Source organism: Centroberyx affinis, unplaced genomic scaffold, assembly GCF_046629955.1.
Source record: "Centroberyx affinis isolate AG114_WGS23_722 - 3 ecotype Tasmania unplaced genomic scaffold, CSIRO-AGI_Caff_v1 ptg002748l_1, whole genome shotgun sequence".
Taxonomy (NCBI): domain Eukaryota; kingdom Metazoa; phylum Chordata; class Actinopteri; order Beryciformes; family Berycidae; genus Centroberyx; species Centroberyx affinis.
In genome coordinates this window covers 226312-247475 of record NW_027280912.1, presented here as the reverse complement: position 1 = coordinate 247475, position 21164 = coordinate 226312, and the positions used below count along the sequence as shown (strand labels likewise).

The following is a 21164-nucleotide window of genomic DNA, read 5'->3' as shown; positions in this document are numbered from 1 at the left end:
ACTGGAGCGGTGTCACAGAGGTATATATATATACGCCACGCTGAGGCACTTCTATGGGATTCGGTCTCTCTCCGTCGTTATTCTTATGGTAATTTACGAAAAAAAATCACTCACACAGACGCGCTGTGGGGTGATGACTGAGTAAGTGTGTGTGTGTGTGTGTGTGCGTGCACATATACTGCGCCATCACTCCAGTAATCAGCCACCACGCGGGCCTGATTGAATAATAAATTACCCCATCAATGCATCATTACATTCAGTTAGATTAAGCGCCTCAAAATATTTACCCATGCAAAACAATCCAAGGAGATTAGACTATCACTTTAAATTGACGCTCTGCGCGGCGCACAATCAAGAGGAGAGGGGAAAGAGGGAGATGAGAGAGCGGGGGGGGGGGGGGGTTGAGTTCCTTCACCCCCTTATTTTTATGCGGAATCACAGTCATCGTATGCAATTGGATGCTGGAGTGTGTGTGTTGCAGAACGCTACAAAACATCACTCCCTCGTGGATTTGGTTTGTAAGCCTCTTTCACAGTAGAAGAGGCTTGGAAGGAAGCTGGGATGTTTACTAATGACAATAGCATCATTTTCCAAAAAAAAAAAAAATCTAACACCTCAGTGGCTCTGCAAAGGCTGATGAACACATTAGCATAATGTGGCGAGGTGATAGCTTTACATGCTGATGGGAAGCCTTTGTTATCTTCGCCAAAGTTGGTCAGAATGTGTTTGGCGTGCTTTGTATTTTGGAAACACAAGAGTAATCCAGGAAAACGTCTACGCCATTGAAAGGCAAAAATCGGGTAGCGTCTGACTGTACTTTTGAACGCAAAAGAGTTCCAGACTTAGTTACTGTCTATATGCATGTAAGCCCAGTGGATCTAGACGACTGCATCCAGCCCAGTATGACCGGAGGCTGGGCCTTCGTTAGCAGCAACCCAGGCTATTTCTTCCTGTGGAGGAGTGGATGATAAGGGAGAGAGCCAGTCCACCTCCAGCACGCTGCCTCCAGACCCCAGCCTGGAGGAGAAGCAATCTATTTCTCATCCCTGGCACACACAAGGGTGTAGATAAGACTTTATAGCTCGGTGTCATGGTGTGTGTGTGTGTGTGTTTCCGCGCATGTGCAAGCATCTGTGGCGAGCGTGCACGTGGTCAGGCTTATGTGTGTGTGTGTGAGAGAGAGAGAGAGAGAGAGAGAAGAGTGGCTTTGGGTAAATGGGGGGGAAAAGTCCCTGGCTTATATCTTCATTCCACTTTAGGAAATGAAGGGGAGCGATGAATCGATAGAAATGAATCGAGAGAGGCGCGTCGGCGGTTTTGGATCAGAGGGGCGACGCGGCGGTGAAGGACTGCAGGTCAGGGAGAACTATTACAGGAAGGCCAGAACCGGTCATATTTCTGTTTTACTGTGCGGACGCGTGGGTGTCACGTCTCCCCACAGTTTGGGCTCCACAGCCGCGACACTGTTTACTGTCACCGTGCTTGACGTCCAACACACTGCTCTTTGTGTAACTCGTATCTCAACACTGGACGACCACTGGGGGAAGTTGTTCTGGAGGATAATGCGTGTCTGAGCTTGTGTATATGAAGGGATGTCCAGTGTAAAATATTCTAGCATGGAAACGAGGACGTTACGTGAGAACCGGTAGGATAGAGGCATCACTGGAGGGAGCTTACTGTTCGAACCGCAGGTTGCGTATGTCTCCCTTATTAATCTTGACGATACAGTCGTTCTCCTGGAAAAGGCCCTCCTGCTCGGCTTTGCCCCCGCGCTCCAGGCGCTTCACGAGCAAGCCCAGAGTCCTGGAAAGGGTCACATAGCAGGTTACACATAAAACACATCATTTACATTCACACTGTACCACTCATACTACACACACATACACACATTAACACACAATCACATATGAGTCTTGTTCCCTGCATCCTTACATTCAAAAGGTAAAGACGGTCCATGAAAGTCAAGAAAAGAAGGTAACAGGAGGAGGAAGGGGTTAAAGTGAGTGTTAAAGACAACACTGAGTGAAATCATTAGAATTAAAGGACTACACCAACTTTTTGGTAGTTTGGCTCATTAGTCACCTTACCCAATATGTGATGAGAGGATTGGCAACAAAATCATCTCTGTGTCTCCAGTAGATAGTTCAGAACACTTCAGCATACAGTATGATAATTGCAGGTGATAAGCATTATCCAAAGTATGAAGATAAACATTTTAGTAATCCAAAGTTAGTATTGGTTTTTATTCTTTGTCTGTAGATTGATAACCTCTGACAACAAAATCTCAATTGCAAAATCTCACTGGCTAACTTTGCTCAATTCCTGCATAAACAAGTAAACAAGTTGTGCTCCAAGTCTCGCAGGAAAAGAGATCTCCTGCCAGTGGAATTGCATTCTTTTTGTTGAATTGTATGTCTATTTTACCAATCCCCTACAGAGGCCTGGCAGCTAGGTTTAAATGTTTCATTAAAATAACTACCCATCCAGTGCTAGAGTTGCTACAAGTTCTCAATTTCTCACTTTTTGGATAATGCCATTCGCCTGAAGTTACTGAACATACTGTATGCTACGGCATTAGAGAATGCACGGAGCTATCTGCCAGAGACACAGAGATCATTTCGGTGCCAATCCTCTCGTCAGATATTGGGTGACGGGATGCCAAACTCCCAAAAAGTCAGTGTAGTCCTTTACGGGAACTGCTACCCCACTGTCACCAAAAGTTAACTTGCCAAACTTTAAGCTCGAATAAAGAACTGCTTTTTTCCCGTGGCCCGGAGAAGCACTGTGTTGCTAACTGAATATTAAGCCGCTGCCTATCTTTCTGTCTCCCTCTCTGTCTGTCTGTCTGTCTGTCTGTCTGTCTGTGGGCAGGTCTGTGAGAGCGACAGGGCCGGCCGGCTGAGGTAATCCAGACCTTCAGCTAAGTGATCATCTTATGGCTTCAGAGCAGACATTGCAGTTGCCTTCGCCGGGGCTTAAGACGAGCACCGGCAGCGCTGTAATAAATACCCAAACGGTTCCGCGGCAATGCCATCTCAGCAATCCCTTCAAAAAAAAGAGGCAACCTTTACCTTCAAATGCCGCCCCTCCCTCCTCTAAATAAATACATCAGAGAGCTCCTTGGGGCTTTAGCTAGGCCCCGAGGATAACCGCATGCAAAGAGATCTGATGCGCGCTCACACAGCACAACTACAAACTCCATCCGTCTCTAAGGCGCCGAATGCCTGAGGTAGCAGGTAGACTGAGCGAGTGCAGACGTTTGGGTGTCCTCGCATAAACCGGCGGAAAGTTTTGAGGCCGACTTTCGGGGAAATAATGAAAAATGATGAAACGCATCAGAGCAAAAACTAGCGAGAAGCCGCGCGGCACATATCAAATTACACTGCAACTGGTGCTTTATCAGCAGCAAGGACATAACCTGCCTGTTGCACGCAGTTTCCAGTTACTTCCCATCATTTCGCTGAATACATACACAAAAGCAAATTAACAGTGTGACAGATTCGCGGAGCTGTTTAGCATTTCAGCCAAATAGGGCCACTCTCAGATCGCTGGTCTAATTGGCTGCATAATGTGGACCTCCACGCTCACACCGCCGACTCATCTCGGCTCCTCAATGGGGGCAAATGGCTCAGCGCTAAGTTGGAATTAAAGAGCACAAAAGGGCTTTCTCTCGCTCTCTGTGTCTGAGCCGGCCTTGCCAGGTCAGCTTAAGTATGTTAGACAGAGAGTAATTGCGGGCAGTGTGGAACCGGACATGATTGTGCTTTATCTCCATAACTGTTGACAGCTTGAAAACAAAGTATTGTGCATGAAGATTACGGCTCGGACAGAGTCTAATGACTTCTGATCTGGAGGCGGACCCCGAGACAGCGGATAAAGGCCTTCGATGGAGCTTCAGCTGATCCCCGATCAGTATTCAAAGCAGCGGCGGTGACGATTAGGGATAAAGCGCTGTCTCTTAGAGATTTCAAGAAGATGATGATTTCTTAAAAGCGCTATTATTGTGATGACTGTAATGCACTGCCACCCTCTCAATTCCTTCCCATCTCGCTGATGGGGTTTTTTCGTAGATACTTATCAGTTACTTGGGGAAATCAGGGGAGCTAAAGTAAAATCGAAATGGCGTTCTCGAAGGCTCTGAGCCAGTGAATTCATGAGGTGCTGGATATGAGCACAAGTAGTGAATAGCTAGTAGACATTATTGGCAGATACTGGACAAAAATCAGCCTCACTAAAATGTTTCCGTTTTCCTAGAACACAAGAGGCACCATCAGAGTGGACTCAACTGCTGAGAAATGGTTTGAAGGAGGCCACCTGCTCTCATCTACTGCCTTTAATTAAATAATACTGTAATGCAATCAGGATCCATTTATGCACAGCAATTATGTCTGTTGTTTGTTTACAGTTCAAACTGGTCATGGAATGAGCAGTTCATTAACCGAAGAATGCATCTGTGAGGAGCGTGTGTGTGTGTGCATGTGTGTGTGCACATAGCACTGCTCACAAACTCTGTGCATGTATGTATGTGTGTTTCCATGCCCATGTGTTTGTGTGTGTGTGTGTTTGGTACATGAATGCATACCGTATGTATGTGTCTGTGTGTGGGCACGCAGTACTCAAGGTAGCTCCACACTGCTCACACACTGCGCTTGTGTGTATGTGTGTTTGCAGGTACGCATGTGCATGTGTTTGTATGTATGTATGTGTGTGTGTGTCTCTGTGTGTGTGAGAGACAGGCAGGAGTGGCAGAGTCTCTAAGCTCTCTTCTCCGGCTGTCCCTCCTCCTGCTTGTATCTAACTTGATGTAGGCGCAGTGGAGCAGAATGCCAGCAGTGGACATTGCAGTGCCTGCAGTTCCTTTGTTCGCTGTCTGGGCTTGCTGGCTGCCTGACCCCTATGGCCCTGGTCTAGACACTAATGACAGCCCGCTGAGTCTAATGCCTCCTGTCCTAGCATACAGCGCACAGGAAAGAGCTGGGCCAGGCCATTAGCGTCATCCGACTTGCCAGACGCTCAGTCTTATCATGTCTGGGGCTAATTGAAGGCTCTGATAGCTATTAGTGTCGATCTTAGCTGATGGAGATGGAATTTAGTGGCCGTGCAGCATTACAGTACTGTATGTGGCAAGATGCCGTTTGGCTCTGTGGGAATGCTGATGGATTTGAACTTCAAAAAACACAGCGATTCAAATCCGATCTTTAGTTTGTTTGGTGCGACTCATCGTGAATCGTTATTTTCCCCCCTCGTGAGTCAAAGTGTCACAGCGGCTGAGGGAGTCAATCACTTGAGGTCAAAGCTAAATATAGTTACACAACACTTCCTTATAAACCAGCGATGGGATTAGTGTCCCAAAGAAATGACACGCAGCGATCTTCAATGACGGCCGTCCCGTCGCCCCTGCATGTCATCCCATTACGTCTCCCCACCCCGTCCTTTCACCTCCTTCCCCTTCCCTCTTTCCCTTCGCTGAGTAGCCGCATTCATCCGACCTTGGTGGCGTGCCAGTCCCTTGGCGTATACCGGGGGCCCTGCGTTACCCGCGAGCTTTTAGTTTGATTACATTTGGCCCGCTTCCTCTGTCCTTTATTTTTTCCCCGAATACCCATAAACTGCGATGTCCCTTGTCATCGACACTCTTCGTCGGCTGAAATTAGGCAAAGGGAGGCAGTTTCAGTCACCTTCAAGACCCTATTATGTCTGAGGACACAGGTTGGAATAAAAGAGAAGCATAACAAGACCTAGAAAAACCACGCAGTCAAGAGCAAAAAAGACACTTTCATCCGCTCTCCTTCCCACCGGGGGCGTCTGAGCTGTGGGATATGAGCGGCACTGGCTATACGGGTGTGGTGTTTCAGCAGCGAGAATCACAGAAAAAAAAAAAAAAACAGGAGAATGATGAGGAGTAAAGAGGGCCGAGAGAATCAGAGTCAGTGAAAAAGATAGCCTTGAGCGACACGTACAAAGAGGCGAATAAGAAAGAACAGAGTGGAGAGAGAGACAGAGGGAGAGAGAGAGAGAGAGAAAAGAGAAACGAGTGAAGTGAGGAGTGAGTACGAGAAGAAAGCAACATCCACAGGGCTTCGAAAACCAAAGGATGCAGGAGACATATTGGGACGAAGACACTAACTAGCCACTCTCCATACGGCTGCATTGATTCTCGGGTGTTTTTTTTTTTTTGTTTCTTTTCTCTTTTTTTTTTACCTGACATCCAGCGAACTGAAAGGCACTACGTGGATCCCCAGGGGCCCTCCTCCGTTGGACACCTCGACCGGCTTGAGCATGCCACTGCGGGACGATGATGGATGAGACCGAGAGGAGGAGGAGGAGGAGGAGGAGGAGAAGGAGGGAGGGAGGGAGGGAGGGAGACATGCATGAATAAAAAATAACAGGAAACGAAAAGGAAAAAAAACACAGAAAAGCAGGATACAGAAGGTGACACAGTCTAACATGACAGGTGGATGACAGTTTGTTGGGGTGGGGGGGGGGAAGTGTGGGGGGATCCGAGGCCCCTGGCGGAGGCCGGATCGCGCGGTCTACTACGGAGTCATCCATTACAAAGTCAGGCCCGCGGACCCCGGGGTCGATTAGGGGACCCAAATGGAGACTCCAATTAAGTGATTAAGATCAGATCCTGTCGCTAAGAGAGAACAGATTAATTGAAAAAATGTGCGAGGAAGGGGGGGAGGAGGAAGAGGAGGAGGAGGAGGAGGAGGGGGTTCATTTGTGTAGATAAAGACGTGACGGTGCGGGGAGACAAATGAAGGAGAGTGACCGTTGATGCTAGATGAGTGCGATGGATGCATGTGTTGGGCTTTGTGTTGTCGCTATACGCTGATATATTTGTCATGTGATGGCATATTGGCAATCGTTAACCTCTCTGGTATTATGGTAGTACATCAAGACATCACATATTCAATGCAGCATAATCAAAATTAAATGTACAACGCTGGATGGTTCACTCACTCTATACTTAACACAGGAGAATGTTCCACTGAGGAGTCGGCCCTCCCTACTGGCTCTATCCGTCCGTTTCTCCCTTCTTCTCTCCTCCGCTCCTCTTCCTCCTCCTCCTCCTGCAAAGAAAGAAAGAAAAAAAAAACCACAGAAGAAGACAGAGGGTAAATCATCAAATGGCCACGAGACCCACACTCTTGCCTGTCATTATTTCTATCTGGCTGTGCTTGCATCTCCTGCTCTCCTGCCCCTCTCTCTCTCTCTCTCTCTCCTCTGGCTTTTAATCCAATTACCTGCAGGAAGGAGTAATGGCCTTTATTCTAAATCAAAAGGGACTTTCGGTGCGGGACAGACCGCGGTGCTTCTGCTTCTGCCGCAGAGACATCCCGACCCAGCCCAAAAAAACCTCAGCGACGGCGGTGACAAAGAGGCCCCGATCGATTGTTCCTGCTCAATCAATCGGGTCTGGGCCTAGGGGGGGGGGGGGGGGGCTTGGCCACACCGGCCAGGTCTTGCGGTAATGCGATCGCGTTTAGAGTGAAAGAAAGTGGTCGTGCCCGCTGTCATTTGTTCCTCTCACTCTCTCTTCATTTCATTTCACCCTCCAGGGCCATTAGACGGCAGAGGGGGGCTTTTTAACCGACAGGCCAGACGTCTGAGGACTTAACTAGCCTCTCGGACGAGACGGGACAGCTTCATGCTCTCTTTTAACGGGGGATGGAACCTTTAGCTGGGCTCGGTTTATGGGGATGCTGCAGATCGAGCGTCGGGCATGTGGTGATGATATGCTGCACTTAGAACAGGAGGGAGACATATTTAATTAACAGTGTGAAGGGTTGATTTTCAACTCATCGTCATCTGTTGGAAGACTTATTCATATAGCTTTGGTATGCATTGTACATAAATAGAGCTGCAGGATATCTAATGGGCAGCTGACAAGCGATGCCAGACAGCTGGGAAGGTTCATCCACAGCCGACACCCACAGTAAGCAACACAGTTCCTTCATTATAAATGGAGAAGGAAATTCTACTTTTTGCTCCACTGATTGTATTCCAGACGGCTGTGGGTTGTGTGCGTGCACCCAGTCACAGAGCACCCCACTCCTCGAACAGTCTGCCGAAACGCTTTGTTAGCCGCTGCTATTTCTACGCCCCCCCCCACCCCACCCACCCCCCCCTATCACCTTCCTCTTTCTCTCTCTCTTTCTAAAATGTCAAGCATATCCAAATAGGTCTTGTGGCTTTCTGGCTTCTGTATGGAAATAGATTCAGCCCTTTGCAGAAGCCGGGGGAATCTTTGGCGACACGCAGAGCGACTCCGAGACCCCCCTATTTATTTATGGGTTGGGGGGGGTATGAAAATTTCATCAGCGGCGTACCTTAGGAGACCCCCGACTTCGCCCTACCTGTCTGCTTCCCCTCTGTATGAAAATGAGTCGAGTCAAGCAGTCAACCCCCGCCTTTAATTACGTGTCAGCCGAGGTCCCGGCGGTGCCTCGCGGGGCCCCGTTATTCACAAAGCCTTTTATGAAAACCCCCAAGGTGGGGTTGGGCTGGATTTTAATATGCTGTGTGCAAACTCCTCCAAAGAGACCCGGCCACCCGTGGGAATCCTCAAATAAAGATGCCTTGGTGGGGAGGGCGTGCGGCGGGGCGGGCATGTGAAATCTGACAAACAAATAAGTATAAATATAGGGACTGTGTGAGATCAGATAGGCAGAAACGGAGCTTGAATGAAACGGGAGTGAGGCGGCGGTGCTGGACCGCGCCACTCGTCTCCTTAGACAATTGAGCGAATGGAGAGGCGAGCCCATTCACATACATATCATCACAGACGCTGACAAGTAATTAACTTCAATAACGGCAGTCTCCCGGCTTTTAGTTTGCCGGGTGACAAGTGGTTGTGGCGTGACTGCATCTCTCTCTCTCTCCCTTTTAGTGTCTTTCTGCTTAGTTTTCTATCTAAAGCAGAGAAGAACAGCTAGAGCAGTGGTTCGATCTACCGTCTTAGTTGTGAATTAATTGCACTATGATATATAAACTCCCAGTTGTTCAGTTTGTTTTACTGTGAACGCAATGTGGGGGCGTATTATGTCGCGCCCCCCCCCCCCCCGTAGTTCCTCTGTTCCCCCCCTAGGAGGCGCGCCCTGCAGTTTGGGAACCTCTGAGCTAGAGAGAGAGAGGAGGCGGTGTGATGGGAGATAGAGAAAGGTTACAAAAAGGGAAGATATCTGCGATTAGTACCTGTCAGAGCACAGAGGTCTTTCTGTTGAGCCAGGCCCACAGAGTAATGCGAGCAGGCTGTGTGTGTGTGTGTGTGTGTGTGTGTGTGTGTGTGTGTGTGAATGTGAAGGGGAAAAATTGCCCAAAAAATGACACGCATGCATATTAGAGCAGCACCAGAGTACGGTGATATTTCGATCCAGGTACATTGTAGACACATGGTGTGAAAAGGCTGAGTATGAATGTGGAAAAAAAAAAAAGAGACCGGTGATAAAAAAAGAAATGTTAGAAACTGTGTGAAGTGAGCAAAGCAGGGTGAGTTGGCACTGGAGGAAAGACAAGAGGAAAGGAGAAAAAGAGTTGAAAACTAAAGATACAGAAAAAGAGGGAGAGAGATAGAGGCTTATATGGACATTGAGAGACAGAAAAAGAGAACAGAGGGGGAGGAAAGTAGCAGTAGTAGTCTTAAAATCAGTCTTAACAGTATTAAAATCTTGCTTTTCTTAAAAAACAAGTCGGAAAATCTGCAAACGTTTCCACTGCAAATCAACATGAACATAACATCAAGAACTTTTCTGGATCAAGTGATTTTCTTGACACTTTTGATGTGGATCTCATTCTGCCTTGCTTCAGATATTGGCACTTGTTCCAAGGAAAGTTCTCTAACAATTGAAACCGCATTGGGAAAAAAGTGGAATTATCTCACTCCAATGGCAAGATTTTTAACAAAATGAGTGCGTTGTGAAAGTTTTATGATACTTTTATGATACTAGCACTTTTAAACACAGCCTCGGTATAATTACCATAAACAAATGTAACCATGACTGAGACAATTGGTAGCCTCCATATTGTTAGCACTAGTGTTTCTCAAAATTAAGACCACATTTCCCATAAACCCTGTCGCTTCTTGTTGCAAAGGGGATGTTTCTACTTGCTTCGTTTGGCCCTCTTTCTCTTTTGTGCCATAAAGCGATCTCCCATTGTGCTGTAAAGCAATAACCGCAGATTTCCCATGAAATCCGACCCGGTGGCGCACGATGCATAAAGAGGAATGTAGAGGCTGACAATCTTCTTGGTGATGGTTTTATTTGTTTATGGTAATTATACTAATGCCTTCAAATGAATGCGGTAATGATTTATTGTTAAAAATGCTGCACATATAGCACTGTTAAGACTGAATATGAGACTTAATGGGTGTTTTTTTTGCAGTGTAGTCCCCAAGGATAGCTAGTGACTTCTTTCCCTAGTGACTGAGCAGTGAGTCAGTAAGGCACAGGTCTCAGGCTCAGGCTCTCCTTGTCACCAGGGGCAGAGGAGGAAGCCAACCCCCTTTATATTCACTGCCAACCCACTTACTGCCTGTCCCCGTGTCAGTGGCAGCACTAAACACTGACTGACAGCAGAGGAGAGACACTGGCTTAACAGACATCTGCCTCTCCCCCTCTTTTTCTCTCTCTTTCCTCTCCTCGCCCTGAGACCTTTGGCACCCGAATGATCTCTCTCTCTCTCTCTCTCTCTCTCTGTTTTTAAGTCTCTCCATCATTCTGAATCTCTCCTTTCTCCCTCTCTAGACACTCCCCCGAGTGCTTTTAGCACCCTGTTGATCCCTTGGTAACCGGTGAAGTGGAGACGCAGCAAGGCTTTTCAACTCTCCCTGGCACCTCATTTCTCTCTCTCTCTTTATCTCTCTCTCTCTCTCTCTCTCTCTCTCTATCTCGCTCTCTCATGGAGTAGTCCTGGGAGCCCATTTCTCAGTGCATAAGCGAAAGGAGGTCCTGGTCCAGGGCCAAAATCAGCCAGCCTCTTCGACAATAATAGGAAGCAAAAATGAGGTTAGAGGCTTGGCCATCAGACAGCCCCTGCATTAGATTATTGAGGCTGATATGAGAGAGAGAGAGAGAGAGAGAGAGAGAGAGAGAGAGAGAGAGAGAGAGACCTGTAAAGAGACCTGTAAAGTGCAGAGTCCTGTTTCCTTCCACGAGGGGAGAGGATGGGGTGTGGAAGACAAGGAGAGAGGAGGGAGGGAGGGAGCAGCTGCCTGGTCAGGGGGGAGACCTCTATACACACACACACACACACACACACACACTAATACATATTGAAGCCCACTGCTCGAGGGTGGGGACTAAGGGACTAAGGGTACGTGTTGAGGAGCTGTCATCCTCCATCAACCACTGTCCTAAAGGAGACCTACTGTATGTGTGTGCGTGTGTGTGTGTGTGTGTGCAGCTCGGAGTGTGTGTCATGCCATTAGCCGCGGGCGAGTGGAACATGTAGTAGTTGGGGGGTAGTCGGGGTGGGGGATGGGGGCACGCGCTCCCTCCTGAGCCCGTCGTCGGTTTCGAGGGCTTAACAAGGACAGGGTCAAAGGTCGCGGACGGATGGTGTGTTTCTGGCCACCACCCCTCTTTTAGGGCCGGGGTCCACATCTGTGTGACAGCTTAATGCGCGGAACATGCCTCGCTGTCAGACAGTGTCACGCGCGCTCTCTCTTACAACGGAGCGCCTGTGCATGAGCAGAACAATGGAGGCCACAGAACAGGATATAGAAATGTCCAAAAAAGGGACAAAGTGGCAGGAACGCCGCGGCAATCATAAAGGAAACAAGCAATTTAGCAAAATGGCTGTTGAAATATTTACAAAGGCTGCACCCCCCTCCCTCCCTCCCTCCCTCCATTACCCCTCCCGATTTAGCCGTCTAAAAATATGGAACATTAATTGTGCGAGGTGACATACGCCCTTTTCTGGAAACGTTAAACCAGCCAAAGGTAACAAACGGCGCCGGCGTGTGAAAAAGAATCTCTTTTCGGCGAGCGGAGGTGCGAGGCGGACTTTAAAAAAAAAAACCCAGCGGAGGAGGCGGAGGCTTTCCTCTCCCTTGCAAAAAAAAAAAAAAAGGTTAAGGAGCCATAATTGTACCCTCATTACTTGGAGTTAATGCGGCTCGAGTAAAAACCGTACAACAGACAAGACCGGACAGGACTCCGCAGCGCCGTCACTTTGCACGGCGGCATTGACATACAGAGAGAGACAAGCAGCCGGTAATAACTCCTAATAGTCCTATTAAAGTTCCTTTGACCTCACTGAGCAATTACCGATAGTTTTCCACCTCCACCGGAGCCAGCATCTCTCTGTTTTCAATCCGCCGTGAAAGGGAAGTTTATGGCCTTAGACAAAAAGATTTCCCCCCCTAAATTTGAACAACAACAGATGATCACAACTCGTGTGCTTCAAAGTAGGCTTGCGGCTGACGGACACCACACCTTGGAAGACTGAAGTCATGAACTAAAGCCCATTTTCACGGGCGTTCACCGCCTCTGAAGTAAGTAAGGCGACCTGGTCGTAGCTGGGTCAGAGCGGGCCGCGCATGGATTCATCTCCACATTACAGAAGGTCTTTTATCCCTCACGTCCGGCCCCTCGGAGGAAAAGTGCCATTAGGGCCGAATTAAGCCCAAAAAATGGGCATCGTGATTAGATCGGACGTGACTGCAGCGCCCGCCCCACCCCTCTCCGCCATCGCCATCCTTAACCCTTCCCTCTCCGCCGGGGTCATCGGACTCCCGCCGCCAATCACGTCCCCATTAAAGCAGCCAATACGTCACGGTAACTGGGATGATGAGACACTTATGTACATTTATGCCGCAGATAGGGGGACGCTAAAAAGGGCAGGGCGCCAAGTTAACCTGGTTAGCGGATGATGAAAGGGTCATCATGACATCGTTCATCCCCTCCATGATTTCCCTCAAAGGCACTTAGTGGTTGTCGGATGGGAGGTGGATGCCATTCGATCTTAGCATACTTTCCTATTTTCTTCATTTATTTTGTTATTATCTTAGGGATCGTGATGATTTCAGCCAATGATCATTTCAATACCCAGCATTTTTAAGATTTATTGTGTTGATGTGAAGGTGAAATGGACAAATATACAGTTCAGTATCTACTGTACTATAGGGCCTTTTTTCTGTAAGTGTTAATCTGGTTTGGCAAACTGATTTGGCAAGCTCCCTGTTGGACCAGAAATAGCAGAGCTGGAAGAAGCCTGGCAGATAATGAAAGTGATGTGACCCTGGTATCTGCCGTCTCTCACTTTGTGTGTGTGTGTGTATGTATGAGAGGGAGGGAGGGAGAGATAGAGAGAGAGAGAGAGAGAGAGGGAGGTTACGATGCTACAGTCCTGTGTCTGCGTGCCAAGGGTAGAAGCCGAGGCGGCGCCCGTTCCTCTGATGAGGACATGTGTTGTCTTTCATATTTCACACCCGGCACCCGTGGGCTCCGGCACCGCGGCTCCGTTCAAAGGAGAGCGCGCTCATTCCCTGCTCCAGATTAGATGTACTATTCCTTTTGATAAGGAGGAGACGGCGTGGAATATGTGATGCGGCGCTAGGTTCAGAGATTGAGGACACAACCTTTTTTTTTTTTTTTTGGGCACACTGGAACGTTTGGCATTGCTGACAAAAAACAAAACAACAAAACAATCTCAGGATGCTCTCACATCCGACTGATAATATGAAGATGTGGCAGGGAAGAGGGTCAAGAGCGCTGATGATGTCATTATAGGCAAGATAGAGAAGTCTCTAGCTGTAGTCCTTTAGGAGAAGCGAAATATCTATTCATTCATATATACTTAATTAGATATTTTCCTGCCAGTGAGATTAGCTTGCGTGGTATATTGTACTCCCAGTGGGCCAAGTTTATTATGGCTTCACCCCACTCCTCTCTTTAATCAACAAAGCCTCTCGGCCTTTAAATCTGTCTCTCTTTGTTTTTGTTTTTTTTTAAGACAGGGCTAATGGCTCATAAAAGTTTGGGCTATGACGTGGATTTACTTGAAGCAAATTAGGGGGACAGGCAGGTTTTTTAATGCTGTTAAGCAAATTAGATCAGAGATGTGAGGTTGCATTTGTCCACATCAGAATGGAGTGGGGGGGATGGGGTGGGGTGGGGTGGGGAGGGTTGGTGGGGGGGTGACAGACGGACAGGAGTGTTTGCAGGCTGACATTCGGCAAAACAAAGGTCTCTCTCACTCCACTTCTCTCCATCTCTCTCTTTGTCTCTCTCTTCCTCCGTCTCTCTCTCTCTCTCTCTCTCTCTCCCTCTCTCTGTCAATGGGAGACCTGCTGCTGTGTGGAATACATCATCTGCCAGCGCCTGTTTCATATCAGCGCCGGGCTGATCTATCAATGACACAGCTGCCTTTGGTCTGCCCACTGTATCGTTAAATTGCACTTTAATTAAATTAGGCCGGCTAATTATGAGGGCTTAAATCAATCACCGGGTCAATAACAAAAGCCCAAAGCGGACGGAGAGGCCCGAGACTTTTTCCAAACCTCATCAATAACGGCCGCAACAGGAGCAGGCCGCTCCTGCGCCAGAGAGCCGGAGGTTCAAACGGTTAGGAATTACCGAGAATTGAGTTATCGCCACCGGCTTTTTGTCCAGAGCGCTTCTTACTCTTACGCGCTCCGTGAATAATTTCATTGGGATACAGTAGGAGTGTTTTCAAAGAGTTCCAAGGTGCGCCGCGCTTTGCATTCGAATGGCACTTCAAAAGGGGTGTTTAGAGCGGATTTAGAGTTTTTTGATGCGTTGAAAATAAATAGTTCAAAAGGGATATTATGACTTCTCAGGCACCTGCCTTGAGGTGAGGGGGAGGTGAATCTCGCCAGATAATCCCGGGGTTGAGTGCGCGGCCCTGCTGGGTGGACGGTCCCGGCTGAATCCCGGGTCTTTGCCCATGCATTAAAGGAGCTCCGCGGTGCTTTTCACAGATTAATCATCATTTTGAGCTTATTAAGTGGGAGGACAGTCTGCTTTCCACTGCTCAGAACGTTTAATCCATCTTTCAAACTGTGAAGGTCAGTGAGCGAATGTTACCCCCGCCGAAATAATAGCGGCTGTTTGAATTTCAATGAGAGCACCCGCGGTTGAGATCCGGATTGTAATTAAATACATTTCCTTTTTTTTTTTTTTTTTTTTTTTTACTTTTAGTGGCCGTTCTAGCAATTAAATGAGTCAGAATCACACTGACTTATTGAGCGGCACAGTGGCTGCCAAGAAACTACACACCCTTGCCAAATTGTGATCTGAACTATACAACAGCGACTTCAATGCGAACGTTTGCATCAGCAAGTAAAAGCGACAGCACTGGGAAGAAAGGTGTGGAGTCATTCTTCTACACAAGAATCCCAATCGCCGGTCTTCATTGTCCTTCTATAGGACTCTTCGGCGGGTCGCGACCTCAAACCTAAACACACCGAATAGAAGAAGGAAGGAATGAAGTAGAGGAAGAAGAGGGAATGAGGAAGACCGATGCTGGACTATGAATAATTTAGCGGACAGCAGAGCTCCGGTACACACTGCAGCGAGTCATTAGGGGGGGCGAGCGGTCTATTCCACAGATTAGCCATTGTTTGCTGCCTTGTCTGAGGGTGGGGGGGGTGGGGGGGTGGGGGGGCTTCATCTGGAGTGTCGGGGGAGCATCGTGGAGCGGGATGGGGTGGGGGGGGCTCTTTCCATTTAGTTTTAATTGGAGGCTGAGATTCTGGGCGAGGGAGTTGTGGGGGGGGGGGGGGGGGGGGGGGGACAGAAAGCCATTTGGCCGAGTCCTCGCTCTCAGCCGGGGCTAAATGAAGAAGGCCGAGTGGAGATGAGGGGCCTGTAGAGGGCCAGTAATGAAGAGAGGTCCCAGTAGACCCTGGCATAGCCACGGCAATCTGCTGGACCCAGGGAGACGGGGAGAGGAGGGAGGGAGAGAAGAGGGATAGAAGGATGGAGGGGCGGGCTGTTTGAGTTAGCCTCCATTATCAAGAATAGGGAACATCCTTGTCGATATTTTATACTGCTATTCATACACAACGCGATAAGTCCTTTTTTGACTTTGATATGCCCCTGAGTGCAGCCAGGATTAGACAGGATATCAATATAATCATGGGAACGTGATATGTAGAGCTTAAGAGAATTTCTACCCGCTAACTACGATGAGCATGTCTGATTTGATTTGCCTGCCGATTGAACGATGCGCCCGCCGCCGCCGAGATAAACGGATGAGGAAATCATCAAAGTGTCACAAGAAACACAAGACAAGGAAGATCGCAAGAGTCGATTGTCAACTTGCAGCTTGTAAACACCGTGAACGCGTGTGCAGTGGGTTCTTCACACACACACCCAGCACACACAGGTTTACACACAAGGGATCCAAAGGGATACCCGCATATCAAGGTACCTGCTTGCATTTTCAGCCAAATCACACAAAAACATCAGTAGGATTCACATCCCCTCCCCCAGCCGCACATACACACACAAACACTGAGACACAAACACCAACATGCAAACCAACACACACACATAGCTCTCCGCTTCGCCGTTATCTAAATGGAAAAGGCTGTCAGCGTGGTTCCGGTGGAAATCATGAATGCATGTGGGAATATGGGAGTGCGTTGTGATGGAGCTCAGCAGGGGTGCTATTCTGCAAAACAGCTCCCATGGCCCGTATACCTAGAGCATAAAGAGAAAATTCCAATGGAAAACTGCTCCGCGGGGAGAAGCTCAGCCCATTCCAATGGCGCTCCTTGCCAGAATGAGACTATTAACGCTATCTGGGCTATTCCAAAGTCAACGTGGGCGCCCAGCCTTGAGACACTTGAGCATTGCATTGTGCTGATGTGATTTCCCACGTTGGAAAGGTCACCTGTGAATAGGCAGCACACTGGCAGATGGCATTATAGCATGTGGTATAAACAGCTCTGGGAGTCGGGCTTGAGAATGGCGACTTCACCTGAATTCAAGCCTACAGCGGTGGTCCATATTTGTAGAAGTCTCCCATAATGCAGCTATACTTTGCTAGGTGACGTTATTTACATTTTGAGTCAGCACACACTGGGTGTTGCAGGGATCAAACATGTGACTTTTCAGTTACAACACTGCCTCTTAACCCAGAACGCCACGCAGCTGCATCTTTCCTTGCATGTATTCTTTATTGGCTGCTGTAGTCTCTTCTCTACCAAACGTTAAAATGTAAGACTGAATAGAAATATTGCAGCCCAAAATAGATATAGAGAGAGTAATATTTGAAATGATCCAAAAAATACCTTTCAGTAATGCAGTACAAAGTGGCCGGCTACCATGGCTACATCTGTGTAGGAGAAAGGAGAAAGAACCGACTGGCTAGCTACCACGTCTCTCCTCCTCGCTCTCTCCCTCCTTCAAGGCTTTCTCTTCCTCCATCTCCCTGGCTCAGAAATAAAAGCATCCCATTCCCCTCCATTCGCATCCAACTGTGACCGCTTTTGTTCTGCGAGCGATGCAAATGAAATGGGTCTCTTTGGCCGAAATGCTGAAGCAGTCCGTCTCGTGTTTCTCTCCGGCCCCGAGATGTGGATGTTTACTGTCGGCCGGGGCCTTATTACATTCCTACAGCAACTTAAAAGCATTGCCCCCCCTAATGGGGCCTATAAAACAGTGAGAAAAGCCCATTGTGACAATGGACCTCATTGTGCCAGAGTGGACTCATTTGGCGCTCGGGCGGAGAGTGGAAATGTGCGGCATATAAAAAAAAAAAAAAAAAAAGAGAGAGGGACACTGAGAGTGAGAGAAATCAAATAAATAGGAGCGAATTACTTCTCGCTGTGGGAAATCGGATACTGTCAATCACCAAAGTCCATCACCGGTGCCTCAGTGGGGAATAAAAGCGCTTAGCCATTTAGACTAATAGGTGTGGTAGAATATAGTCTTATTAGCCTCTCATGTATTTGATTATTTGTGTCTTTCTTTTATTTATTTTTTTCGCCTTTTCAGAGTTTCGGTGTTGATGGTGGGAGAAAGAGAAAGCTAAAATCTACTTAACGCCCCCCCTCCCACCACCACCACTACCACACCAACACCATTTAAGGGAGCTGTCTTCTTTGTCCTAGATGTGTGGACTTTGCCTGATGCTGTGGTGTAGGAGCTTCTTGCTGGAGCGAAGCTAATTCTCGCCCTGTTAACAGCCCAAAGTGGGCTGTTAACAGGGCGAGGTCGGCTCCATTTTGAAACGCCCTTCACTTCCCACACGGCCACGCCTTGTCTGAATATCGACCGACGGACACTCGCTCCCCACTACTCCCACTGAGCAAAGCGAAAATCTCTTTATTTTTGCAGAGAGATAATGTCAAAAAAAATTATTCCGCCTTAAGGAACGGTGTTAAGAGTGTGTGTGTCCTCCTCTCCCGGCTTTGTTCTGTGCTGCCCGCGCCGGTTCGGGCTCCATGCTGGGGGCCCCGCTTTTATTCCCCGAAGTCATTATTGTCTTCAGCTAAGGTGCCCCTGCTCCCTGTGATTTGTGGGTAATGAGCTGGCACCCCCCCTGCCCGTGTTCAATTATTCTCATTGAGAAAGTGATTTCTCACTCCACGGAGCAAATCGGAGAAGGCGAGCGCGTGAACTCTAATCAGGAATTAACACGTTCACAGCCAGCCACGCGGGAAGGAATATCTGCCCCAGTACTGTAGGGTTACGGTGGATATGGACAGATAAGAGGGAAAGAAAGAGGAGAGATGAGAGATGCAAGTAAACACGTTTTCCACCTGTCCCCAGAAAACCTTATTCCAGTTCATCCTCCCGTCTTCGGCGCTTTGAAGTGCGGAATGAGGGAGGGAAAAAAAACAGCGAAATGAAAAAAAAGTTTGCCTGTCAAAAAGTCTTGAGGTGATGTGTTTACAACCGGAGCTCAGGCAGCCTCGCTGAAGGGCTGTTCGCTGTGATGGGGTGAACGGAGGAGAGGGAACGACATCTGAGTGGTAATTAACCACGGAGAGAGAGAGAGAGAGAGAGAGGGAGAGCTGAGAGGAGAGGAAACACGCAGGACGAGTGCAAACTTTGAAGCGAGAAATAGACAGAGAGAGAGAGAGAGAGAGAGAGAGAGACAGAGAGAGAGAGAGAGAGAGAGAGAGAGAGAGAGAGAGAGAGAGAGAGAGAGTACCCACAGCTCAATGACTACTAATGACCTGACTGTAGAGAAACGGAGGAGTCAGGATGACAGCTTCAGCACAAAAAGGAAGGACACTGACAAGTAGATTTGCTTTTGGAACTCGGGTTCGACCGATATATTGCTTCACCGATATATATAGCCGTTATTGGCCGTTTATTACAAATCAAATATATATACAGTATATCATGTCATCCACCTCTAATATGGTTGTAAATGATAGGTTGTTTGTTTGATTACATATTAGATTACGTGATTTATTGTACTATATAATTGAGCAATACTACACTAGTTGTCTATGGGAAGCCCTTAAATTGATTCTATGACACACTTGGATCAGATTCCACACATTATTATTATTATTATTATTATTATTAGTAGTAGTAGTAGTAGTAGTAGCAGTAGTAGTAATAGTATCCTGGGTTTCAGTTGAGAGTTTTAGTTGCATATATGGCTTAACAGCAAGTGAAACACTCTCCCAATAAAGTGATGAAAACCGGAGTTGACTTCAATTATTTGAATGGAAGCTGTGTAAAACTGTAGAAAAAGGTAAATAAATAAATACAATTATTCTGGTAACAGTGTATCAACATATAGCCTACAAAGGTAGGAGTATAGCAATGACACTGAATTGCCAATTCACTGCACAATGCCATGTGCAATAATTGATACAGATCATTTAAGTTTAGTGGCAATGTCAATGCAACACAAATGACTGTTTTCCAACAACAGTCTTCAGTTACAGTCTACAGTTAATTATATAATGTAGTCTTTCTGTATAGTCACTACAGGAGATATATCAAGGTAAGTAGTACAACTGAGGTAAGATACACTTAGTAGCTAGTGCAACAACAATGCTAAGTACTAGCTTAGAATGAAGACAGCATGGCTTGGTAACTAAAAAGCAAAAGTAAAAACTCTCAAAAGCAACATACTTCTCTCATAATGGTATAATACTGTACACAACAACTTCATTTTCAGTTTACTTACAGATTATGCTTCTTCAAGGCCATAAACAACGGAGATGGACATGGATGTCACCACGCTATCTAATACATGGTCTAAATGCTGTTTCAGGGGCTTTTCCACCCCAACAAGAATAAAATCCTGGTGGAATACCTCTAATTTTCTGGAATTTCATGGAAATCTATTCATACATTTTTGCTGCTGACACCCACACACACAAACTAATTAACTGACAATAACCTGGTTGAGGTAACTATCAGTATCGGCCTTTAAAAACCCAGATCGGTCAAACCCTAATCTGAACTGCCACTGTCTGTCTCTAATACACACATACACACACACACACACACACACACTCAGCATGCAGAGCCAGTCAGGTTAAATGAGTTCTGGCTACAGTATAAGATAGAGAGGAGCGTCGGCTACTCCCAAAAAAAATGTCTGCCACTTCTTCTCCTGTTCAAACGAGATAAGAGGAGAGACGCGACGTGCACAACTTTCAACAAAGAGGAAGAGCGAGAGCAAACAAGAGGGATCTAGTTTCGAGGGAGGAAGAAAACGGCGACGTGACACAAAAACCTGGAGCGGAACATCTGAGAAAGACACAATAACTGTTGTTTTTGTTCCAAACTGGCTGATTCCCAATACAGAAAAACACAAGAAAATTAGTTTGGTCTCTGTTCCAGTCCCCTGCTGAAGGCCTTTTCACACTCTGTCCTTGGGAACTACATTTGTCTGCTGCGTTATGTGTTTGGGATTTAGTTGTGAAAGTTGTTCTGAATTGTTAAGCACTTATCTATGTCATTCTCATTCTCTGTCTCTCCCTGTGTGTGTGTGTGTGTGTGTGTGTGTGTGTGTGTGTGTGTGTGTGTGTGTGAAGGTGAAAGGGGAGCCGTTCAGAATGCTAATAGACACAGAAAGCCAATGTGAGGAAAGCTTCTTGGCAAAAAAAAAATGTTGGATAGTTTACTTTCATAGTCTCAATAGCAATCACACACACACACACAGACACACATGTTAAGTCTCATAGAGATTATCACCGCCGTTTTTGTCTGACA

At 47.3% G+C, this 21164-nt stretch overlaps 1 protein-coding gene across 1 annotated transcript in view; it reads right to left on the bottom strand.

The window, feature by feature from the left end:
• LOC139657746 (partitioning defective 3 homolog) overlaps positions 1–21164 on the bottom strand; it is a gene marked incomplete at its 3' end in the record, with an annotated part of 222588 nt that overhangs the window by 46256 nt on the left and 155168 nt on the right. Inside the window, exons 6-8 of the mRNA XM_071535696.1 lie at positions 6964–7073; positions 6202–6285; positions 1678–1803 (exon numbers count right to left, since the gene is read on the bottom strand). Of these exons, the coding sequence (XP_071391797.1) occupies positions 1678–1803; positions 6202–6285; positions 6964–7073 (320 nt within the window). The remainder of the gene's footprint in view (positions 1–1677; positions 1804–6201; positions 6286–6963; positions 7074–21164) is intronic.